Raw genomic sequence first — 17,160 nt, 5'->3', positions numbered from 1 at the left:
GTAACCCAGAAAGACTCTGATTGGACGTTCGGCTTGTCAATCTGACAGTCCCAAAACAGGACAGCGTCAGATCGTGTCACATGGTTCGTGAACAGTTCCTGGTTCATATCTGCTCACAACAACACTGAAACACCTCTGTATACACGAAATATCTGAATAATAAACCCGCGATTACGATAGAAAAGCTTGGTATGAGATTTTCTTGAGATCTGGGGCATTTTATAAAATATACAAAAAAATGTACATGGGAAATGCTAACTTGTGCAGCGATGAGAAAGGCTACAAATAGCATATTTTTACAATAGTAAACGACCAAATTCCACCCCTGATCGCTAAAGGAAGTTATTATAAACACTCGATCGGGGTTTAAAGTGAGTTTTGTATAAAAGTGTACTAATAATTTCATAAATTGTCTGATGTAGCTTGATGCTATCGTTAGCTACGATGCTACTAATAGCAGGTGCTTTTCTTCTTCATAATGCATTTTTGTCTCAATAATTCACGTAAGGTCGTAAGAAAATGTTTTGTTGTATTTTTATAGTAAGACTTTTGATAAATAAGGGCTAAATGCAAAGAGAGACTGAAGTGAGATCGCTGCTTTGTTGCTTTGTAAAGCCTGAAAAACCACAATCAAGGCTAATAAAGGTGGAATAAAAACAAAAGAATAATGATAAAAGAATAATGCGGATAATGTGTCATACCTGGCGGAGGTGTGAAAGAACCGTTTGGTGAGAACAATACAATCATGAAACGGGCAGTTTTCACAGCCAAACACACATATAAAACACACATAAGTGTTTACATGTGAGATCTTACAGAGATGACAAGGGCCATAAATCAATCTGATTAACCTTCTCTAAAAACACACATGACATGGCCTTAGAAAATATTTCATAAAATTCACAGTTTTACAGATTCGATTATGAAATTTCTAATGAAGTTTTGAAAGACTTGTGGCTTTAGCTACACTCTATTTCTAAACTCATATCTTACATCAAAACATTTTTTAAATACATTTAAAACATATGTTTTTAATATTTTTATTTTTGTTTTTATGTTTGAGCTTATATATCTCTATTATCATAACAGTCTGAGTGATTCTGATTCCTGAACAGTAAACTTTAAAGTGTCAGCTTTGTGAACAAAGGTTGATTATGTATCTAGTCAGAAAGAATCATAAGCAGAAACCTTTTTTATTTTGGGTATGTCATTTCGGTCTCCGTGCCAAAAAAGGGGGGTTACTATTAAGGGTTAATGCTAATTTCAACATTTACTAATACTTTATTAAAATCTTGCTAACATTAGTTAATGCACTGTGAACTAACATGAACAAAAAATGAACAGCTTTATTTCTATTTACAAACAAATATTAATAAATACTGTAACAAATGTATTGCTCATTGTTAGTTCATGTTAGTTAATACATTAATTAATGTTTAATAAATTAACCTTATTGTAAAGTGTTACCAAACAAGTTTTTTTGCGATTGTGGTTAAGGAGCTGGTTTTATAACCACTTCTGCAGAAAAGGGATGAGTGTGAAACCAAAAAGTCCTTATGTTAAGTTGGGTTAGGTCATGAAAACCAAAAATATAGATAATAGCAAATAATCAACGTGGCTGTTCAGCATGACTTGCTTGAATTGTGTAAACTAACTTTTTTGTACCCCGCAGTGGCATTGGTGACCAAACTGTCCGATGTGTCGAGGAGCTGGTGCTGGCAGCCGAAGAGCTGCACTGCGGGACCTGGGGCTATATGCTCGGGCAAATAGGGTCAGCACGGTGGCTCTGACTGGTGACCAGGTGGCAACAGTCAGGTCAACGTTTCAGTGCCTTATATGTAGAGGTTAGTCAGTTAACTCCCACATATTGATAGCAGCTCCCTAATGTGCGAAAATTATAGATAATATTCGAATGTTTGAGGGAGAGGACACAAAAGTCGCGGAAGCGGATGGGACCGAGCAGTAATGGACAGATTTTCAGCGAGAGCAGGATCAAGTAACAAGCCCAGTGCTATCACGCAGTACAGTCAGTGAGAGCCATATCAGATGACGTCCATTAATAAACAACACTATTCAGACAAATAAACAACGAAAACATGTTACAAAATGTAATACCTTGGAAAATGGAATTTAAGTTTTTAATGGCCTTAATTTTCTCTAAATTGACTCATCGATACTTTTTAAGACTCTGCGGACATGCTGAAATACGTTCACACCATGCATACAAACTCTTTTGAAGTGAGAAGTTATGAAGTAAACAGTGTTAAACTATGTTTTAATTTCAAAATGCATTTGCGTTTAATATTCCACTCTCATTATTGGAGATTAGCACTGAAATTGCAAAAAAAAAAAATTTGATACATATCTCATGATACGACAAAATGTTTTAGCAAGAACAATGATCATCGCTCACTTACTTATGTTGGACACTGCTGGATTCAGTAGTCAAATGAAACATTGTCCTGTTGGAATAAGTCCAATGATAATGGTTTCCATTCTGTTTCCAAAATAGATCCTCACCTTATCAGCAAAACTGCATAAATTTTAATTTGAATGGTTTAAAACAACTGAAATACTATATGGACAGTGTAAAATAATGACATCCACTCTATTCTAAAATATATCTCAGAACCATTTTATTTAACAGTTTTGTTTTTATGGATATTTTCATATATTTATTACAAAAACAAGGATACTGTATCATTTTATGACACAAATGGCATTAAAGTCCATATCTTATATTTCCTTAATGTCTCGGTGTTAAACATGGTGTCATGTGCATGGGAATTTTGTGCTTATGTACACTTTAAGGATGAAATCTACAAGTTTTATAAATGAGCCCCTGGTCTTCACTTCTGCTTCCTAAACATCATAAAATTATTACATGATTCCTGTCTGAGAAACTCTCTTCCACACTGATAAGATAAAACAGTTCTCTCAAATTAATCCTCATTTGTAGATCAAGAACGTGTAGAAAATATGCCGTGTAATTTTCTCATGTGCTTGTTACAGTTTGATTGTATAGAAAAACCTTTCCCACACTGTATGCAAGTGTAAGGCTTTTCTCCAGTGTGAACTCTCATGTGCCTTTTAAGGTTTCCTTTTTGGCTGAAACTTCTTCCACACTGATGGCACACGTAACACTTTTCTCCAGTGTGAATTTGCATGTGTCTATTAAGAAATCCTTTTTCAATGAAGCATATTCCACACAGTTGGCAGATAAAAGGACTCTCTTCAGAGTGAACTCTCATATGCACTTTAAGGTGTACTTTTCGAGTAAAACTCTTTCCACACTCAGGACAGGTGTATGGCTTCTCTCCAGTGTGAATTCTCATGTGGACTTTAAGGTTTCCTTTATGTGTGAAACTGACTCCACACTGTTGGCAGGTGAAGGGCTTCTCTCCAGTGTGAACTCTAATGTGTCTGTTAAGGACTCCGTGTCTATTGAAACTTTTACCACATTGTTGGCAGGTGTAAGGCTTCTCTCCAGAGTGAATTTGTATGTGCCTGTTAAGGTTTACTTTTTGAGTAAATCTTTTTCCACACTCAGGGCAGCTGAAAGGCTTCTCTCCAGTATGAACTTTTAGGTTTCCAGAGCGAAAAGGGGGGAAATAACTTTTAGTACCGGTTTTAGAAGTTGTTTTCTGTGAGAAAGTCTCTTTAGTCTGTGGCCAACTGATAGATTCTTCTTTAGTTTTAAAATCATGAGTCATCTCATATTGTTCTTTCTCTTCATTTACATTCGGGACTATGTGCTCCTCTTTCAGCGGCTTGAGGTCTATGGTGAAAAATGGTAAAAGAAAGTTAGCTCAGTTTATTAAAACAAAGAAACAGACATCAAAACAGTTACCAACTGATTAACTAATCAATTAAAGTGTTTCAGATATGTGAGAGGAGGCAATGAAAGGAATAAAATGCATTTATTATTTATTATAGTAGCAGCGGATGGTTGAAGGATGGAAGCTAGTTATAAAGTTCTGCCAAATTTTGATGAAACCCGGCCATATGAGTGTTGGAAAAAGAGCCCATTACACTGTCTAAATCCTCCGCAGGCATTTCCATCACAGTGACAATGGTACGGCAGCGCTGATGGCTAAGATGGATGATGTGTTTCTAAAAGAGGAAAAGAATTGCGCATATCAAATTATTATTTTGATGTTTATAACTCACAACTAAGGAAAATCCCAAATTCAGTATCTCAGAAAATTAGAATATTGTGAAAAGGTTCAATATTGATGACACCTGGTTCCCCACTCTAATTAGCTAATTAACTCAAAACACCTGCAAAAACACCTGTTGGAAAATGAAATCTGGATCTCCATAAAGTTGGTCAGCAGCAGGAAGCATGTAGTGCACTAAAACTTCCTGGTATACGGCTGCGTTGACCTTGGACCTCTAAAAACACAGTGGACCAACATCAGCAGAAGACATGGCACCCCAAACCATCACTGACTGTGGAAACTTTACAATGGACCTCAAGAAATGTGGATTGTGTGCTTCTCCTCTCTTCCTCCAGACTCTGGGACCCTGATTTCCAAAGGAAATGCAAAATTTACTTTCATTAGAGAACTTAACTTTGGACTACTCAGCAGCAGTCCAGTCCTTTTTGTCTTTAGCCAAGATGAGACACTTCTGACGCTGTCTGTTGTTCAAGAGTGGCTTGACACAAGGAATGCGACAGCTGAAACCCATGTCTTGCATACGTCTGTGCGTAGTGGTTCTTGAAGCACTGACTCCAGCTGCAGTCCACTCTTTTTGAATCTTCCCCACATTTTGAATAGGTTTTGGATCACATTCCTCTCCTGCTTGTACCACATCTTTTCCTTCCCTTCACCTCTCTATTAATGTGCTTGGACACAGAGCTCTGTGAACAGCCAGCCTCTTTTGCAATGACCCTTTGTGTCTTGCCCTCCTTGTGCAAGTTGTCAATGGTCATCTTTTGACGAGTGTGGCACCAGGTGTCTTCAATATTGAACCATTTCACAATATTAAAATTAAAATAAACATAAATATATCAGTCTGTGTGATGAATGAATAAAATGTAAAAGTTTCACTTTTTAAATGGAATTAATGAAATAAATCTCATATTTAATGATATTCTAATTATATGACCAACACTTGTATTCTTATTTTGATGGAAAGTTCAGTTTCCATGGTGGACCACATAACTGATTTAGAGCAGTGATGCAATCCGATGAAAAAGTATAATATGCTGACACTGTCCTGGCTCTGACGGATCTGTGGCGCCGATACAGGATGGCTGCCTCCGTGACGTGCTCTGCAGTTGTTTTGGTGTTTTTGTGTCCTATCTTTAGTTATATTCCTGCAATCAGTTTCACCAGGGATGAACTGCTGAACATTCAGCAGAACACACAAAAATATATTTTACCGGAGCTCAATTCGTTTTACTGAACGCGCAGACGGGGAAAGCGAGGAGGAGCGCTCGTCAGACTCAGGAAGCGCAGATTTCGAACGCCATTGCCTAGCATCCATCTGGCAAATCTCCGCTCTCTACCCAACAAACAGACAAACTCCTTCTGCTCTCTCGGACAAATAAGGATTTCGCACACTCTGCTGCTCTGTGTTTCACAGAAACCTGGCTGAATGACGCCATACCGGACAGCGCGCTCCATCTGCCGGGCTTTCAGCTGTTTAGAGAGGATCGTGACGCAGAATTAACAGGGAAATTGCACCGTGGCGGAACATGCTTTTACAGGGACCATTTAGGACATGGAAAAGTGATGTGATGTGATGTTCCAAAATCTATTCCTCTTGAATTCCCTAGTTCTGGACATGTCTCCTCTCTGTCTTTCAGCGTGCTCTTCAATCCGCAGACCGCCATGGAGCAGCGCAAGTGGACTCAAACAGAAACAGAGGACACAAGGTGTGTGTTTATCGACAGATTGTTAGAATATCTGTGTCTGTGCAGTTCTTTTTCATAAATACAGTTTACAAAAGGTCATGAGGGAGCAGTCAGTCTGTTTCCTCCAGCGACAATAAAGCCCTTAACAAATATGAACACATACTTTAATTACACTTATTTAAATGTACTTAATTTAATTATACATACTTTATACACAAAGTACTGTGCAAAAGTCTTGGGCAATTTAGTATTTTCACCCAAAATAATGATGTTCGGCCAGTCAGCCTATTTATATATTTAGCTGTAGTGTGTCAGTAGAAAATATCAGTTTACATTTCCAAACATTCATTTTGCCATTGTCAGACTGCTTCTGCATTCAAAAATCGCACTAGACTATATAATGGCAAACTGATATTTTCTACTGACACACTACAGCAAAAGATGAATAATTTGCTTAAAACCCTTTTTTGAGGTGAAAATACTAATGTGCCTAAGACTTTTGCACAGTACTGTACTTTAAAAACGGCATTGTTGCTACTTTACAAAGAAAGACCCATACAGTAAAACACAGAACTGATTAAAGACAGTGACAGACAGCACTCATTTTAACTTAATATCAGAGTGAGTGACAAAGATACAGTAGAAACATTATGTGTGGTTTTCTATTAAACAATGACCCAGATCATAAAATACATTTATTATCCTTAGAGTAAGGGAAGCACAACATGGGAGATGAGAGCATCGAAGGAGCGTGTGTAAGCTATGGATTTATTTTAAATATTTGTAATGTACTTTAATGTTGTCGAAATGGAACCGCAATACATTGGTGAGCATGGGAGCTGAAATGGCAAAGATGAAAAATACTTCAAACGTGGAGCCACTTGACACGTCACCATCTTAAGGCCCATAATGAAGCACAAAAAGAAAAGGATGATCGAGCAGCAGCTTCTACTTCTTCAGCAAGTTCAACACAGCCTAATCTTGTGCAGATGTCGATGCCCAAAGGAATTGGGGTAATTATGACACCAGGTCCAAAAAAAGTGATCTTGCCATAGTTGAGATGATTCATTCATTTACAGTTGTCTCTTGTGTTGGTTTTAAAAGGTTGGTGGCATTGCTGGAGCCCAGATACTCCCTCAAAGCAAAACAAAAAATACTATCACACTGACCTCTTTGAAGATGTTCACACAAAAGTAGAAAACAAGATCTAAGAGCTGGTCACGTTAGAAAATTTGGGCCCCTATTTGGCTTTAACAACGGATTGTTGGTCTGGTAACACAGAATCCTTAATAAGCCTGACCTGTCATTTAATTGACAGTGACTGGGAAAGGAAACAAATTGTCCTCAATGTCAAAGCAATGTTCTCACACAGGTGAATATATCAGTGAGGTGTTCATCAGTCTGCTGAGGGATTGGGACATCGGCACAGAGAGAGTCGTTTTTGTGCTTCGCGATAGTGGCACCAATATGATTAAAGAGATGAGGCTCACCAAAGTACCTGATCTCAGCTGCAGTGCTCACACACTTCAGATGGTGGAAAATGACGGGATCATCAGCCAGCCAGCAGTGATGGACATTGTCGCCAAATTAAAGTCTTCTGCTACCCATTTTAACCATTCGATACTGGCCAAACAGTGTTTGAAGGACATTGAAATAAAACCAGCACAGAATAATCCAACCGGTGCCAACACACTGGAACTCCACTCTTCACATGTTGGAGAGCATGCTGGAGCAGAAACAGCCACTTACTGTATATGCAGGGGAACATGGAAAGACATCAATCTTAACAGCAGATCAGTGGACTCTTGTGGGCAATTTGATTGACAGACTGAGCCCGTTTGAACAGGTAACACTGGAAATGAGCAGATCAGACTCATCAATATCATGCATAATTCCCAGCATCACTGTCCTAAAAATGCTTCTCGAAGTTGAGTGTGCAAAAGCTAGTGGTATCAAAACACTCCGTGACACTATGCTGGAGAGTTTCATGGTAAGGTTCAAAAACGCAGACAAAACCAAATGCTTGGTCCTAGCAACACTGCTAGATCCTCGTTACAGGGGTCATGCCTTGGCACCAGGTACACTGAGCACTGCAAAAGACTGGATAAAGGATGAGCATGCCACTCTCTCTGAGGCTAAGAAACAGATAAAGGCTTCCTCAGAAGATCAAGGCCCGGATCCAAAACAGATAAGGGTGGAGGAAGAAGAGGAGGAAGATGCTAGTCCATCTGACATGCTTGAACAGATGTATGCCAACCTTCTGGCGGCACACGGACAAACCTCTGAGAAGACTGATGTTGAGGAGAAGCAGCTTTTCACTTAGTAGCTTGATCAATACCTACGGGAGCCATTGATTGACAGACATATGGGCCAACCACTTGCATGGTGGAAACAAAATGCATCCCTCTTGCACCTTCTGGAACCACTCGCCAGAAAATGTCTCAGTCCACCCACCTTCTCGGTTCCCAATGAGAGGGTATTCAGCACGGTCAGCTAGATATATGAGAAAAAGAGGAACAGGCTGACGGGAGAAAATGCAGACCACCTCTGTTTCCTCCATTATAACCTGCATTTCCTGAGGAGTATTAAGAACTTTCAGTGAGGGGGGTGTGGGGTAAAGAAGTGGCGCAATGCGCATGTTATGCACTTTTTTTTGTAAGTTGTTTTTTGTTCAGTATTGCGGTTTACATTTTCCTTATCTTCTTAGGTCTACGTTTTAGTGCACTTAACTTAATCTCTTGTAGAGCAAATGGCTTTCCTACGCATTTAAAGACTAGGTTGTAAATAGTTGGTTACTTTTAAAATTAAGTATAGTACAGTGTGCTCTTTATTATGCTGCTTGCTTGTTGCTACTGTATTCAATAGTGTAATTATTTTATGCTTAAATATTTTCAGTATTTTCAGCACTGAAATCTTTTATTTGTTCTACCTCACCTGTTTTTACTATGTTAAATATTGTTTTTTTTTATAAAAGTTCCCTTTTTAAAATGAAGACTTGTAACATTTGGCATCATCATTGTGTCATTTTTATGATGTATATTCAGTGAGCAAAAGCAGTATCGGCTCCAATATTGGCTCAAGAAAATCGGCAGCCCATATCAGTCATCGGCTAAGGCTGATGGGTATTATTACATTACTGTGGCGATATCAGGGACAAAGACACTAAAAAAGATCAAACTGAAGAGGAAGTTATAACAGTGACAGAAAATATGACTCCAGATGAGAAACGCAAAGTCCTTCTGAAGCTCTGTGAAAAGTTTGGTCACGCGTCGGCAGACAAAGAATGTTTTACTATTCTACAACAAATAGTATATGACTGTGAAATATGCCAAAAGTACAGGAGGACAAAGCCAAAAGCCTGCTGTGGGGTTGCCCATGATTTCACAATACAACAAGACAGTGGCAGTTAATCTCACGAGTTAGAACCAGGTGTATGGTAACTTTACATCAGCGACCACTTCACACGTTTCAGCCATGTTGAATGTTCATGGCTACAGTCCATAACAATTAGTGTTCGGACAGAACCATAACCTTCCTTCTGTATTAGTTGATCAATTGTCTGCTCTAGAAGTTACCACTGTGAGTGCTAAAGTAGGAAAACACATTTCTGCTTTAGATGCTTCTAGAACAGAAGCAGAGTCTTCAGAGTGAATAAGAAGGGCACTATGTAGGCAGCTTAGGCCCACAGATGACATGTATGTGGTGGATGACAAGGAATATTACACATCCTTGTGGTGCGGATGACTCAGAAGAACACATCATATACAACCCAGATTGCACGTCTGATAGCAGATGGAGGACAACCTTTCATACCTTTTCTGGACCTTGACAGTGTTTTATACTTGGCAGTCTATGAGACAGTCTCAAGCCTCCCTATTGAGTATCTTAAATTGTGTTCAGAGGACGAACAGAGCTTTCACATGTTAAGAACTACATGAGGGTAAGTGATTAATGACAACAATTTCATTTTAGGGAGGAGTATCCCTTGAAGAATATATTTTCGGTATAATTACCAAATAACTATCTCATATTTTTACAGCTCCAGTCTTTATTAAACATGTTAGATGTGATCCACCTCACAGTAACAATCCTGTCAGATCATCCGTCTTTTGAGTGAGAGTAACGTTACAAGTTGGCTGATCTGGTTTCGTGGGTAAAGTTAACCTTTTTCTACATGTTTCAGTGCTGTTGTTGTTCAATGCACAGCAATGTTATGGACGCAATGTTGTCTGGGGGTTTGACAAAAGGAGAGTGGGACGGTGGGCGGTGACCGAAGGAGTTGTCTGTAGTTCTTCTGATGTCAACTGTTTACGGAAGTCACAATTGTTCGTGAAAAATCACAGCTATTTTATGCAGGCTGTGTGTATTTTACTGTGGACTGAGTGTTCTTGAAACGTATCTGGTGGTTAAATAGCCCCTAGACCTCAGTTATTGTGAAAAAGCCAGGATTTGTCTTCAGAAATGTAATCAAGTAAAAGAACAAGTTTTATTTACAAAGTATAATTTTCTTGAGTATTTTACACACCTGGACATGCTTCAAAAACATCATGTTTTCCTGTAGAGCTTGACATTTTATTAAGAATCAAACAAGAATGAAAACCAACCTGTTTGCTCCTCAGTATCTTCATGTTTGACTCTCAATGTTTCTTCAATCTTGACGTCTTCACTCTCCTCTTTAATAAACGCCATCTTTATAACAGTGTGTGTATCTCAGGAGTTTTTCTGTGTTTGGACAATCTGTCATGTTTAAGATGAGAATAATTAAAAATGAAACATCTGACTCAGAGTGATAATTAATGGCATTAAATGACAAGCCTACAGTTTCACAGTTTGAGCGGTTTTAACTGAATTAAATTTAAACTGATCTTAAAATAACGTTAAATCAGTGCCTTTGTTTTGTCTCAAAATGTACCTCAGTGTTTTTTTTTTTTTTTTTTTTTTAAAGTACCTGAAAAAGTAATTATTAAATTATGGCCTGATCCTGGCTGAAACTAAGACCTGTCTGTGAAACCAGACCATAATTTGACAAAATCACTAAAAACTGGTATGACAAATTAAAACAAGAACACAAATTACAGACATATTTAGACAGACACTTATATTGTTATCATTTATTTTGTAATAGTTTGTTGATCACATTTAATCGATTGCACTTCCCTCAAAACATGTCCTGTGGATTTGTGAAAGTTATCATTATTAAACGCATTTGTGGTTTGTCCAGCGTGTGTCTCTGAATCGAGCGATTCAAAACAGAGAATCGTTTTGTGAATCAAATGATTCAATTGACTCGGAATCGTGTTTATGATTAATTGATTCTCGATTCTGTTCGTCGTGTGTGAACGCGCTTTACTCGCTCAAAACAACGTGCACAGACGCTAGATAACAAGCTGTAACGTTACAGTCAATATTAATGAATTAAATTTACATTGCTTTTAACTATAATGCTCAAATATTTGCACTGATGTAAACACAGTAACTGTTTAAAAACACACCTTTCATCAGCCGAGTCACAGCAGATGTAGGAGCGCGACCCGTATGACGTCACAGCACCGTACCAAAATAAAAGTCTGGTTCACAGAACAAACATAATCAAGATTCAACATTTTTTATTTGTCAAGTACAAATTATATGACATACAACAAACAGTGAAATGTAGGTCTGGCATACTCTTTTCAGACTGTGCTTAAAAAATGAGTAAATTAAATACAAATAGTGAAATATACGAAAAAAATTATAAGAAAAATCCTTGGACAGTAGTAACGAAGTACAAATAATTCGTTACCATACTTAAGTAACTTTTTAGCATATCTGTACTTTACTTGAGTATCATTGTTTTGTGAGACTTTATACTTTGACTCAACTATATTTCGAAGTGGAAAACCTTACTTTTTACTCAACTATTTTCCTAAAACCAGTTGTTTCTTTCTACGTTCCTTTCCACGACATACATGCGTGACCAGTGACAGGTCCAAATAAAAGTGCAAGCGCAAATGTACCAATCAGAACACATTGTGTTTCGTGCAGTTTGGGCGCTTCTGATGGCTACGCCTGTGCGCTTTACTGTCTATGGCTGCTGGCTGCCAGCCTGCTATTTGTCCCAACTTGCCTTCTCCTCCATCCTTATCTCTGTTTAGCATTCATTTGCCGAATTTTCGCTGTCACGTTTATAGCCAACGCAATAATGGAAGAAGCACCAGACATTGAAATTTAGCACTCATGGCCATATTTAAGCGAACTATTTGAAGTAGTGGAAAGGAAGAACAAATCGTTCATTTTTAAGTGCCTTCTCTGTCTGCCTCAGAAGCATACGATTTCTTCTTTCAAGAATTCGCCGTCCAATCTAAAGAAACACGTAGAGGTAAGTAATTTTCAGTTTGACTGTGAAATTAATTAAAGGTAATATACCTGTCGTTTTACCCAAACTGGATATAATACGCTCATACATTGTGATAATAATAAACGTGGTCGTGGACATCAGTTGCACCGTGCAAGGTTAAGCTAGGAAACTGCAGAGCGACCGTTAGCAAAGCTCACTAACACCAAGGCACTTGGCTAGAAATAGCCTAACCTAACATTACTTTACCCCCTAAAAATGCCATTTACTTGTCAAGCTCGTTCATAGAATGTGTAGTGTGTTGAAAGAAATTCTATGTAAAATGATGAAAATGCATTTAGGCTGATGCATTTTTCTGACATTTAGGCTTCTATTTGACTAGGTTTAGATGAAAGGTATGAAGGTATGACCTGGACAGTCAAAATACACATGTGGCAAACCTCTGTAAATGAGGTATGGAGAGTTGTTAAAAAAAATGAGTGGGGTGTGGCAATCTTGGAGCTATCAAGTCCTTAAGAATGGTGACACTGTGGCAGTGAAGGATGAAGATAAAGCAGCATTAATGGTCAAAGCTATAGCTAATGTTCATAGTAGGCTTAATTTAACTGATGATGAAAGACATAAAAGAGAAGAAACAAAAAGAGTATCAGTATCTTTTAGAAAATGTAGAGGATCAACATGATAGCTTGAACGCAAGTTTTTCAGTGAGTGAACTAAAAAAGGCTATAAGCAAGGCGAAGGTAATATCCATGTCTAGTAGTCTGATAGCGTGAGGGAAGAAACTCCTCCTGAGCCTCTCTGTTTTTGCCATCAGACTGAAGCGTCTGCCTGATTGTAGCAGATTAAACAGTGAGTTTCCAGGGTGGGTGGAGTCTTTGAAGACCTTAACAGCCCTGGATTTACATCTCCTGGTGTGGTCTTGCAGAGAGGGGAGAAATGTTCTGTAGATGTGTACACCAAGGTATCTGAAGCTGCTCACTCTCTCCACTGGGGTCTCGTTAATGATGAGTGGGGTGTAGATCCACTGCCACTTGGTTTTGCTGACATTTCTACCTCATCAAGGTAGACAACCTCATTGTTGTTGGAGACGAGGCCCATCACCATTGTATCATTAAAAGTCATAAACTTGATGACAGAAGTGGAGGTGTAGGGGACACACAGTCACATGTGTAGAGCAGCGGGCTCAGAACACATTCTTGTGGGCCTCCTGTGCTCAGGGTGATGATGTTGGAGGTGGTCTGACCCCCCCTCACTACCTGAGGTCTGCATGATAGGAAATGAAAAACCCAGTCACAGAGTTGGGCATTCAGTCCAAGGTTTCTGAGCTTGGAGACCAGATTGTAGGGGACTATTGTGTTGAAGGCTGAACTGTAATCTATAAACAGCAGCCTCACATAGTTCCCTTTATTGTTGTCGGTGTGGGTGAGATTGGTGTGCAGGAGATGGGAGACAGCATCCTCAGTACACTTATTAGGGCGAAATGCAAACTGGAGTGGGTCAATGTTGTTAGAGATACAGGCGCAGATGGTGTTCTTGATAAGCCTCTCAAAAACCTTTATATTTAGTGATGCGAGTGCCACTGGTCAATAATCATTTATTAAGGGCCTTTATTTCTCATATGATTGAATACCCTGATAATAGTGTGACAAAACCTTAATCAATTAATTGCAGCACGGAAATCTGAAACCATCACATGCATAGGACTGATGCTTTCACTGCAAAGGTTTAAATAGAATTACACTAAGCCTCGTAAAAAAAAAAAAAAAAAGTACAAAATCAATGCCTGTTAATGGCCACCATATGGTAGCTACAAGAGGAGCAGAGGCGTATGTCCAGAGCAGTGGAACACACATCCCTGGGAACATGGACAAAATGGGATTTGCCCAAGTGCAAGATCATATGGGCAGAGTTATGGAGACTGGATCCCTACCGCATTTCCTTACTTATGCTCTCTGTGTATGACACTCTTGCTTCACACTCTCATCTGCACACTTGGGGGTTGAGGGACGACCCATATTGTAAGCTCTGTGGTCAAAAGGGAACAATGGCACACATATTATCAGGGTTTAAAAATCTTTAACCCAAGGTCAACAGAGGTGGCGCCATTGCCAATGTGCTTTTATCTCTTGCCGATACAATGGAGCGAGACAGGTGCAAAAAGAGGCCAGGCGGCACAGGCAAGGAAACCATCACATTCATAGAGGAGGGAGCCAGGCCCTTCACAACTAGGGCATTTCCAAAATCAAATTTGCTGCAGGCCAAGAGCTGGAAGGAAGCTGCAGTTCCTGGATGTGGTGCACACAGCTCTTCGGCCCGATATTGTTACAGGATTTCTAGGAGACATGTGTCACTTTCTTTAATGTTCTGCCTGTAAACAAAGATACTGTGGTGCCAAACTCCCTCAAGAAAGAAGAAAGCCACCTTGTTTACAACTGTGATGAGCAGTCTGTTTGACATGAAGGTCTGGCTATGCCAGACTAAGTCATGGTACTCTGCAGAATGGTGGATGATGTGAATTTGAGAAGAATTCAATTAAAAAAAAATAATTAAATGTATGCGTTTAGCAGACACTTTTATCCAAAGCAATTTACAGTGCATTCAGGCTAACAGATTTTACCTAACATTTCTTCCCTGGGAATCAAACCCACAACCTTGCGCTGCTAATGCAATGCTCTACCACTTGAGCCACAGGAACACTATATTGTTAAATTGAATTATTGAATAATTTTTGGAACACTAAAAGTAATCTCATAGCTGTAGCATCTGCTTTGGATCATGTAAGATCGTTTGGGCTTTATGTTGTATGCATTCCTTTAGCCTTTTGGCATTTTCATATTATTTTCAGAATCTGGCCCCATGGTTGCTTAATGGCAATGTTTACCTCCATTATCTGGAAGATACAGAGCAACTCTCGGGTATCCCCATCCCACTCCAAACGCTTTCTGAGATAATTAGCCCTCAATGCCAGACACCAAAAGGGCCCGTCTGACCAGCCAACTCACATTCTCACAATACACAAAAACACGTTTATTCATTTAGAGTATAATTAATCAGTTACAAATGTATCTGGTATGTGCATGTATTGTTTGTATGTTTCACTAATGTAGGAGTCTACTTACAAATCTTTATTTGTATTATTTAGACTCTCAATGCTTCTATTCAGGTATATGAGTGTATCTCTGCTTTAAGATCTTCTACATGTTTCGTCCTCAGTATCAAAATGATCTGCTTTTTATTCCATAGTCTGGTTAAAACTAAACAAGTTAATTACGCCAGTCATAAAACATGCAAATGAGGTGTCACTGGGACAAAGAAACACTTTCCAGCTGAAACTATATGCCTTGTTACTGGTCAATTCAACCAAAAGGGAAACCAGATAAAACCTCTCCCACACCCAAAAAGTGGGCTTCTCTTAACTTGTGATTCCCTGGAGACACCCATCACCTTAGAAACCTCTTGACTCCCCTTTTGGGGAAGTCCGATCTTCTGGCAGTTTTCAGCAATTTTGTTGATTCACTTCGAAGCAGTCACTCCTAACAGGATTCAACAGGAATCTACATATTACACATGCACCGGGACACTTTACTCAGGAACTACAGAACCAATGCAAGTAACATCCATATCTATTCACACTTGGTTGTCTGTCTTTGCTGCTCACAGGACGAGGTCATTTTAACGTCTGGTTTTGTTACATGCTCTGGGAGCAATGTATTAGTAGTAAAATAATTTTTCGTGGCCAGAGAAATAATTTTACTTCGAGTCAATAAACGATTAACACCATCCACCCTGCGGACAAACAAATAATTTTATTATAATATTAATGCTACAAGTAATTCCTGAAGATGAATGTAGTAAATAATAACCTATAATGATTAATTATGTACATCTCACTTTGAGCTAATTTGTTACATAGCTTTGTAAAATTGTCACATTGTCCGTTTTACCAACGTCCTTACTTCGTTTCTGGGCCTGGGAAGATTTCAGTCGCTTTGCTGTCTATGGAGGATCAGAAAGCTCTTGGATTTCATCAAAAACATCTTAATGTGTGTTCTGAAGATGAACAAAGGTCTTAGGGGTTTATAACGACATTAAGGTGAGTAATTAATTTTTGGGTTAACTATCCCTTTAATGTTACACATGATGTGGACTCGACCATACTCTTTAAAATTACTGGGTCTTCCATGTCTTATCCATTGTTAATAATTGGCCTAAAGCTCAGACTTGACTCCAAGTCCAAGATTGAGTACACAACTCTAACGGTGCCACACAGCACCTTCTCAATACAGAATACTGCTAAATATACACCAGACTCTGCTGGTTTTCACATCTGAGCTTTCTACACATATTAATGTTATTAAATGATTCCTGTACTCATTCCACACTGATGACATAAAACAGTTCTCTCAAATGAATCCTTGTGTGTTGATCAGTGAAATGCAGTGAAATGTTCTCATGTGCCTGCTAAGGTTTCTTTTTTGAGTAAAACGTTTTCCACACTGTTGGCAGGTGAAGGGACTCTCTCTAGTGTGAACTCTCATGTGGACTTTAAGGCTTTCATGTTGTTCAAAACTCTCTCCACACTGAGGGCATGCATAAGCTTTTCCTCCAGTGTGTATTCTCATGTGTCTGGTAAGGAATCCTTTTTTGATGAAGCTTATTCCACACAGTTGGCAGATAAATCCAAAACAGACATAAACAGGACACGAACACAGGGCAAGGCAAAGCAAGGCAAGACAAGAGTTGACGGACATGAATAATACTGTAACATTAAACAAGGACTCCATGACAAAGACTCAGACAGACCGGGTATTTATACACAGAAGGATAATGGGGAAACAGGAGACAGGTGGGGGAACAATCAATTACACAACAAGGAGGAAGGTGACCATATACGGGAACAGGAAGTGATCTGGTGACAGACACCGTGAGAAAGGAGGACATCTAGTGGAACCCCAGGGAACAA

General features: G+C 39.0%; 2 protein-coding genes across 3 annotated transcripts in view; both read right to left on the bottom strand.

Annotated features, from left to right (window-relative positions):
* The window catches only part of LOC127952443 (gastrula zinc finger protein XlCGF57.1), a 45,763-nt gene that overhangs the window by 20,245 nt on the left and 8,358 nt on the right, over positions 1-17,160 (bottom strand). The gene's annotated exons all lie outside the window — the stretch shown is intronic.
* LOC127952450 (gastrula zinc finger protein XlCGF8.2DB-like) lies at positions 2,709-11,415 on the bottom strand. The gene is made up of 3 exons (XM_052550912.1): positions 11,356-11,415; positions 10,468-10,600; positions 2,709-3,778 (listed from the first exon to the last, which is right to left on the bottom strand). Exons 2-3 carry the CDS (start codon positions 10,550-10,552, stop codon positions 2,961-2,963), a joined length of 903 nt encoding a protein of 300 aa, XP_052406872.1. The 5' UTR covers positions 10,553-10,600; positions 11,356-11,415; the 3' UTR covers positions 2,709-2,960.

This window comes from Carassius gibelio, chromosome B3, assembly GCF_023724105.1.
Source record: "Carassius gibelio isolate Cgi1373 ecotype wild population from Czech Republic chromosome B3, carGib1.2-hapl.c, whole genome shotgun sequence".
NCBI classification, from domain to species: domain Eukaryota; kingdom Metazoa; phylum Chordata; class Actinopteri; order Cypriniformes; family Cyprinidae; genus Carassius; species Carassius gibelio.
The sequence above is the reverse complement of the archived record's forward strand: the minus strand, read 5'-3'. Positions and strand labels throughout refer to the sequence as shown.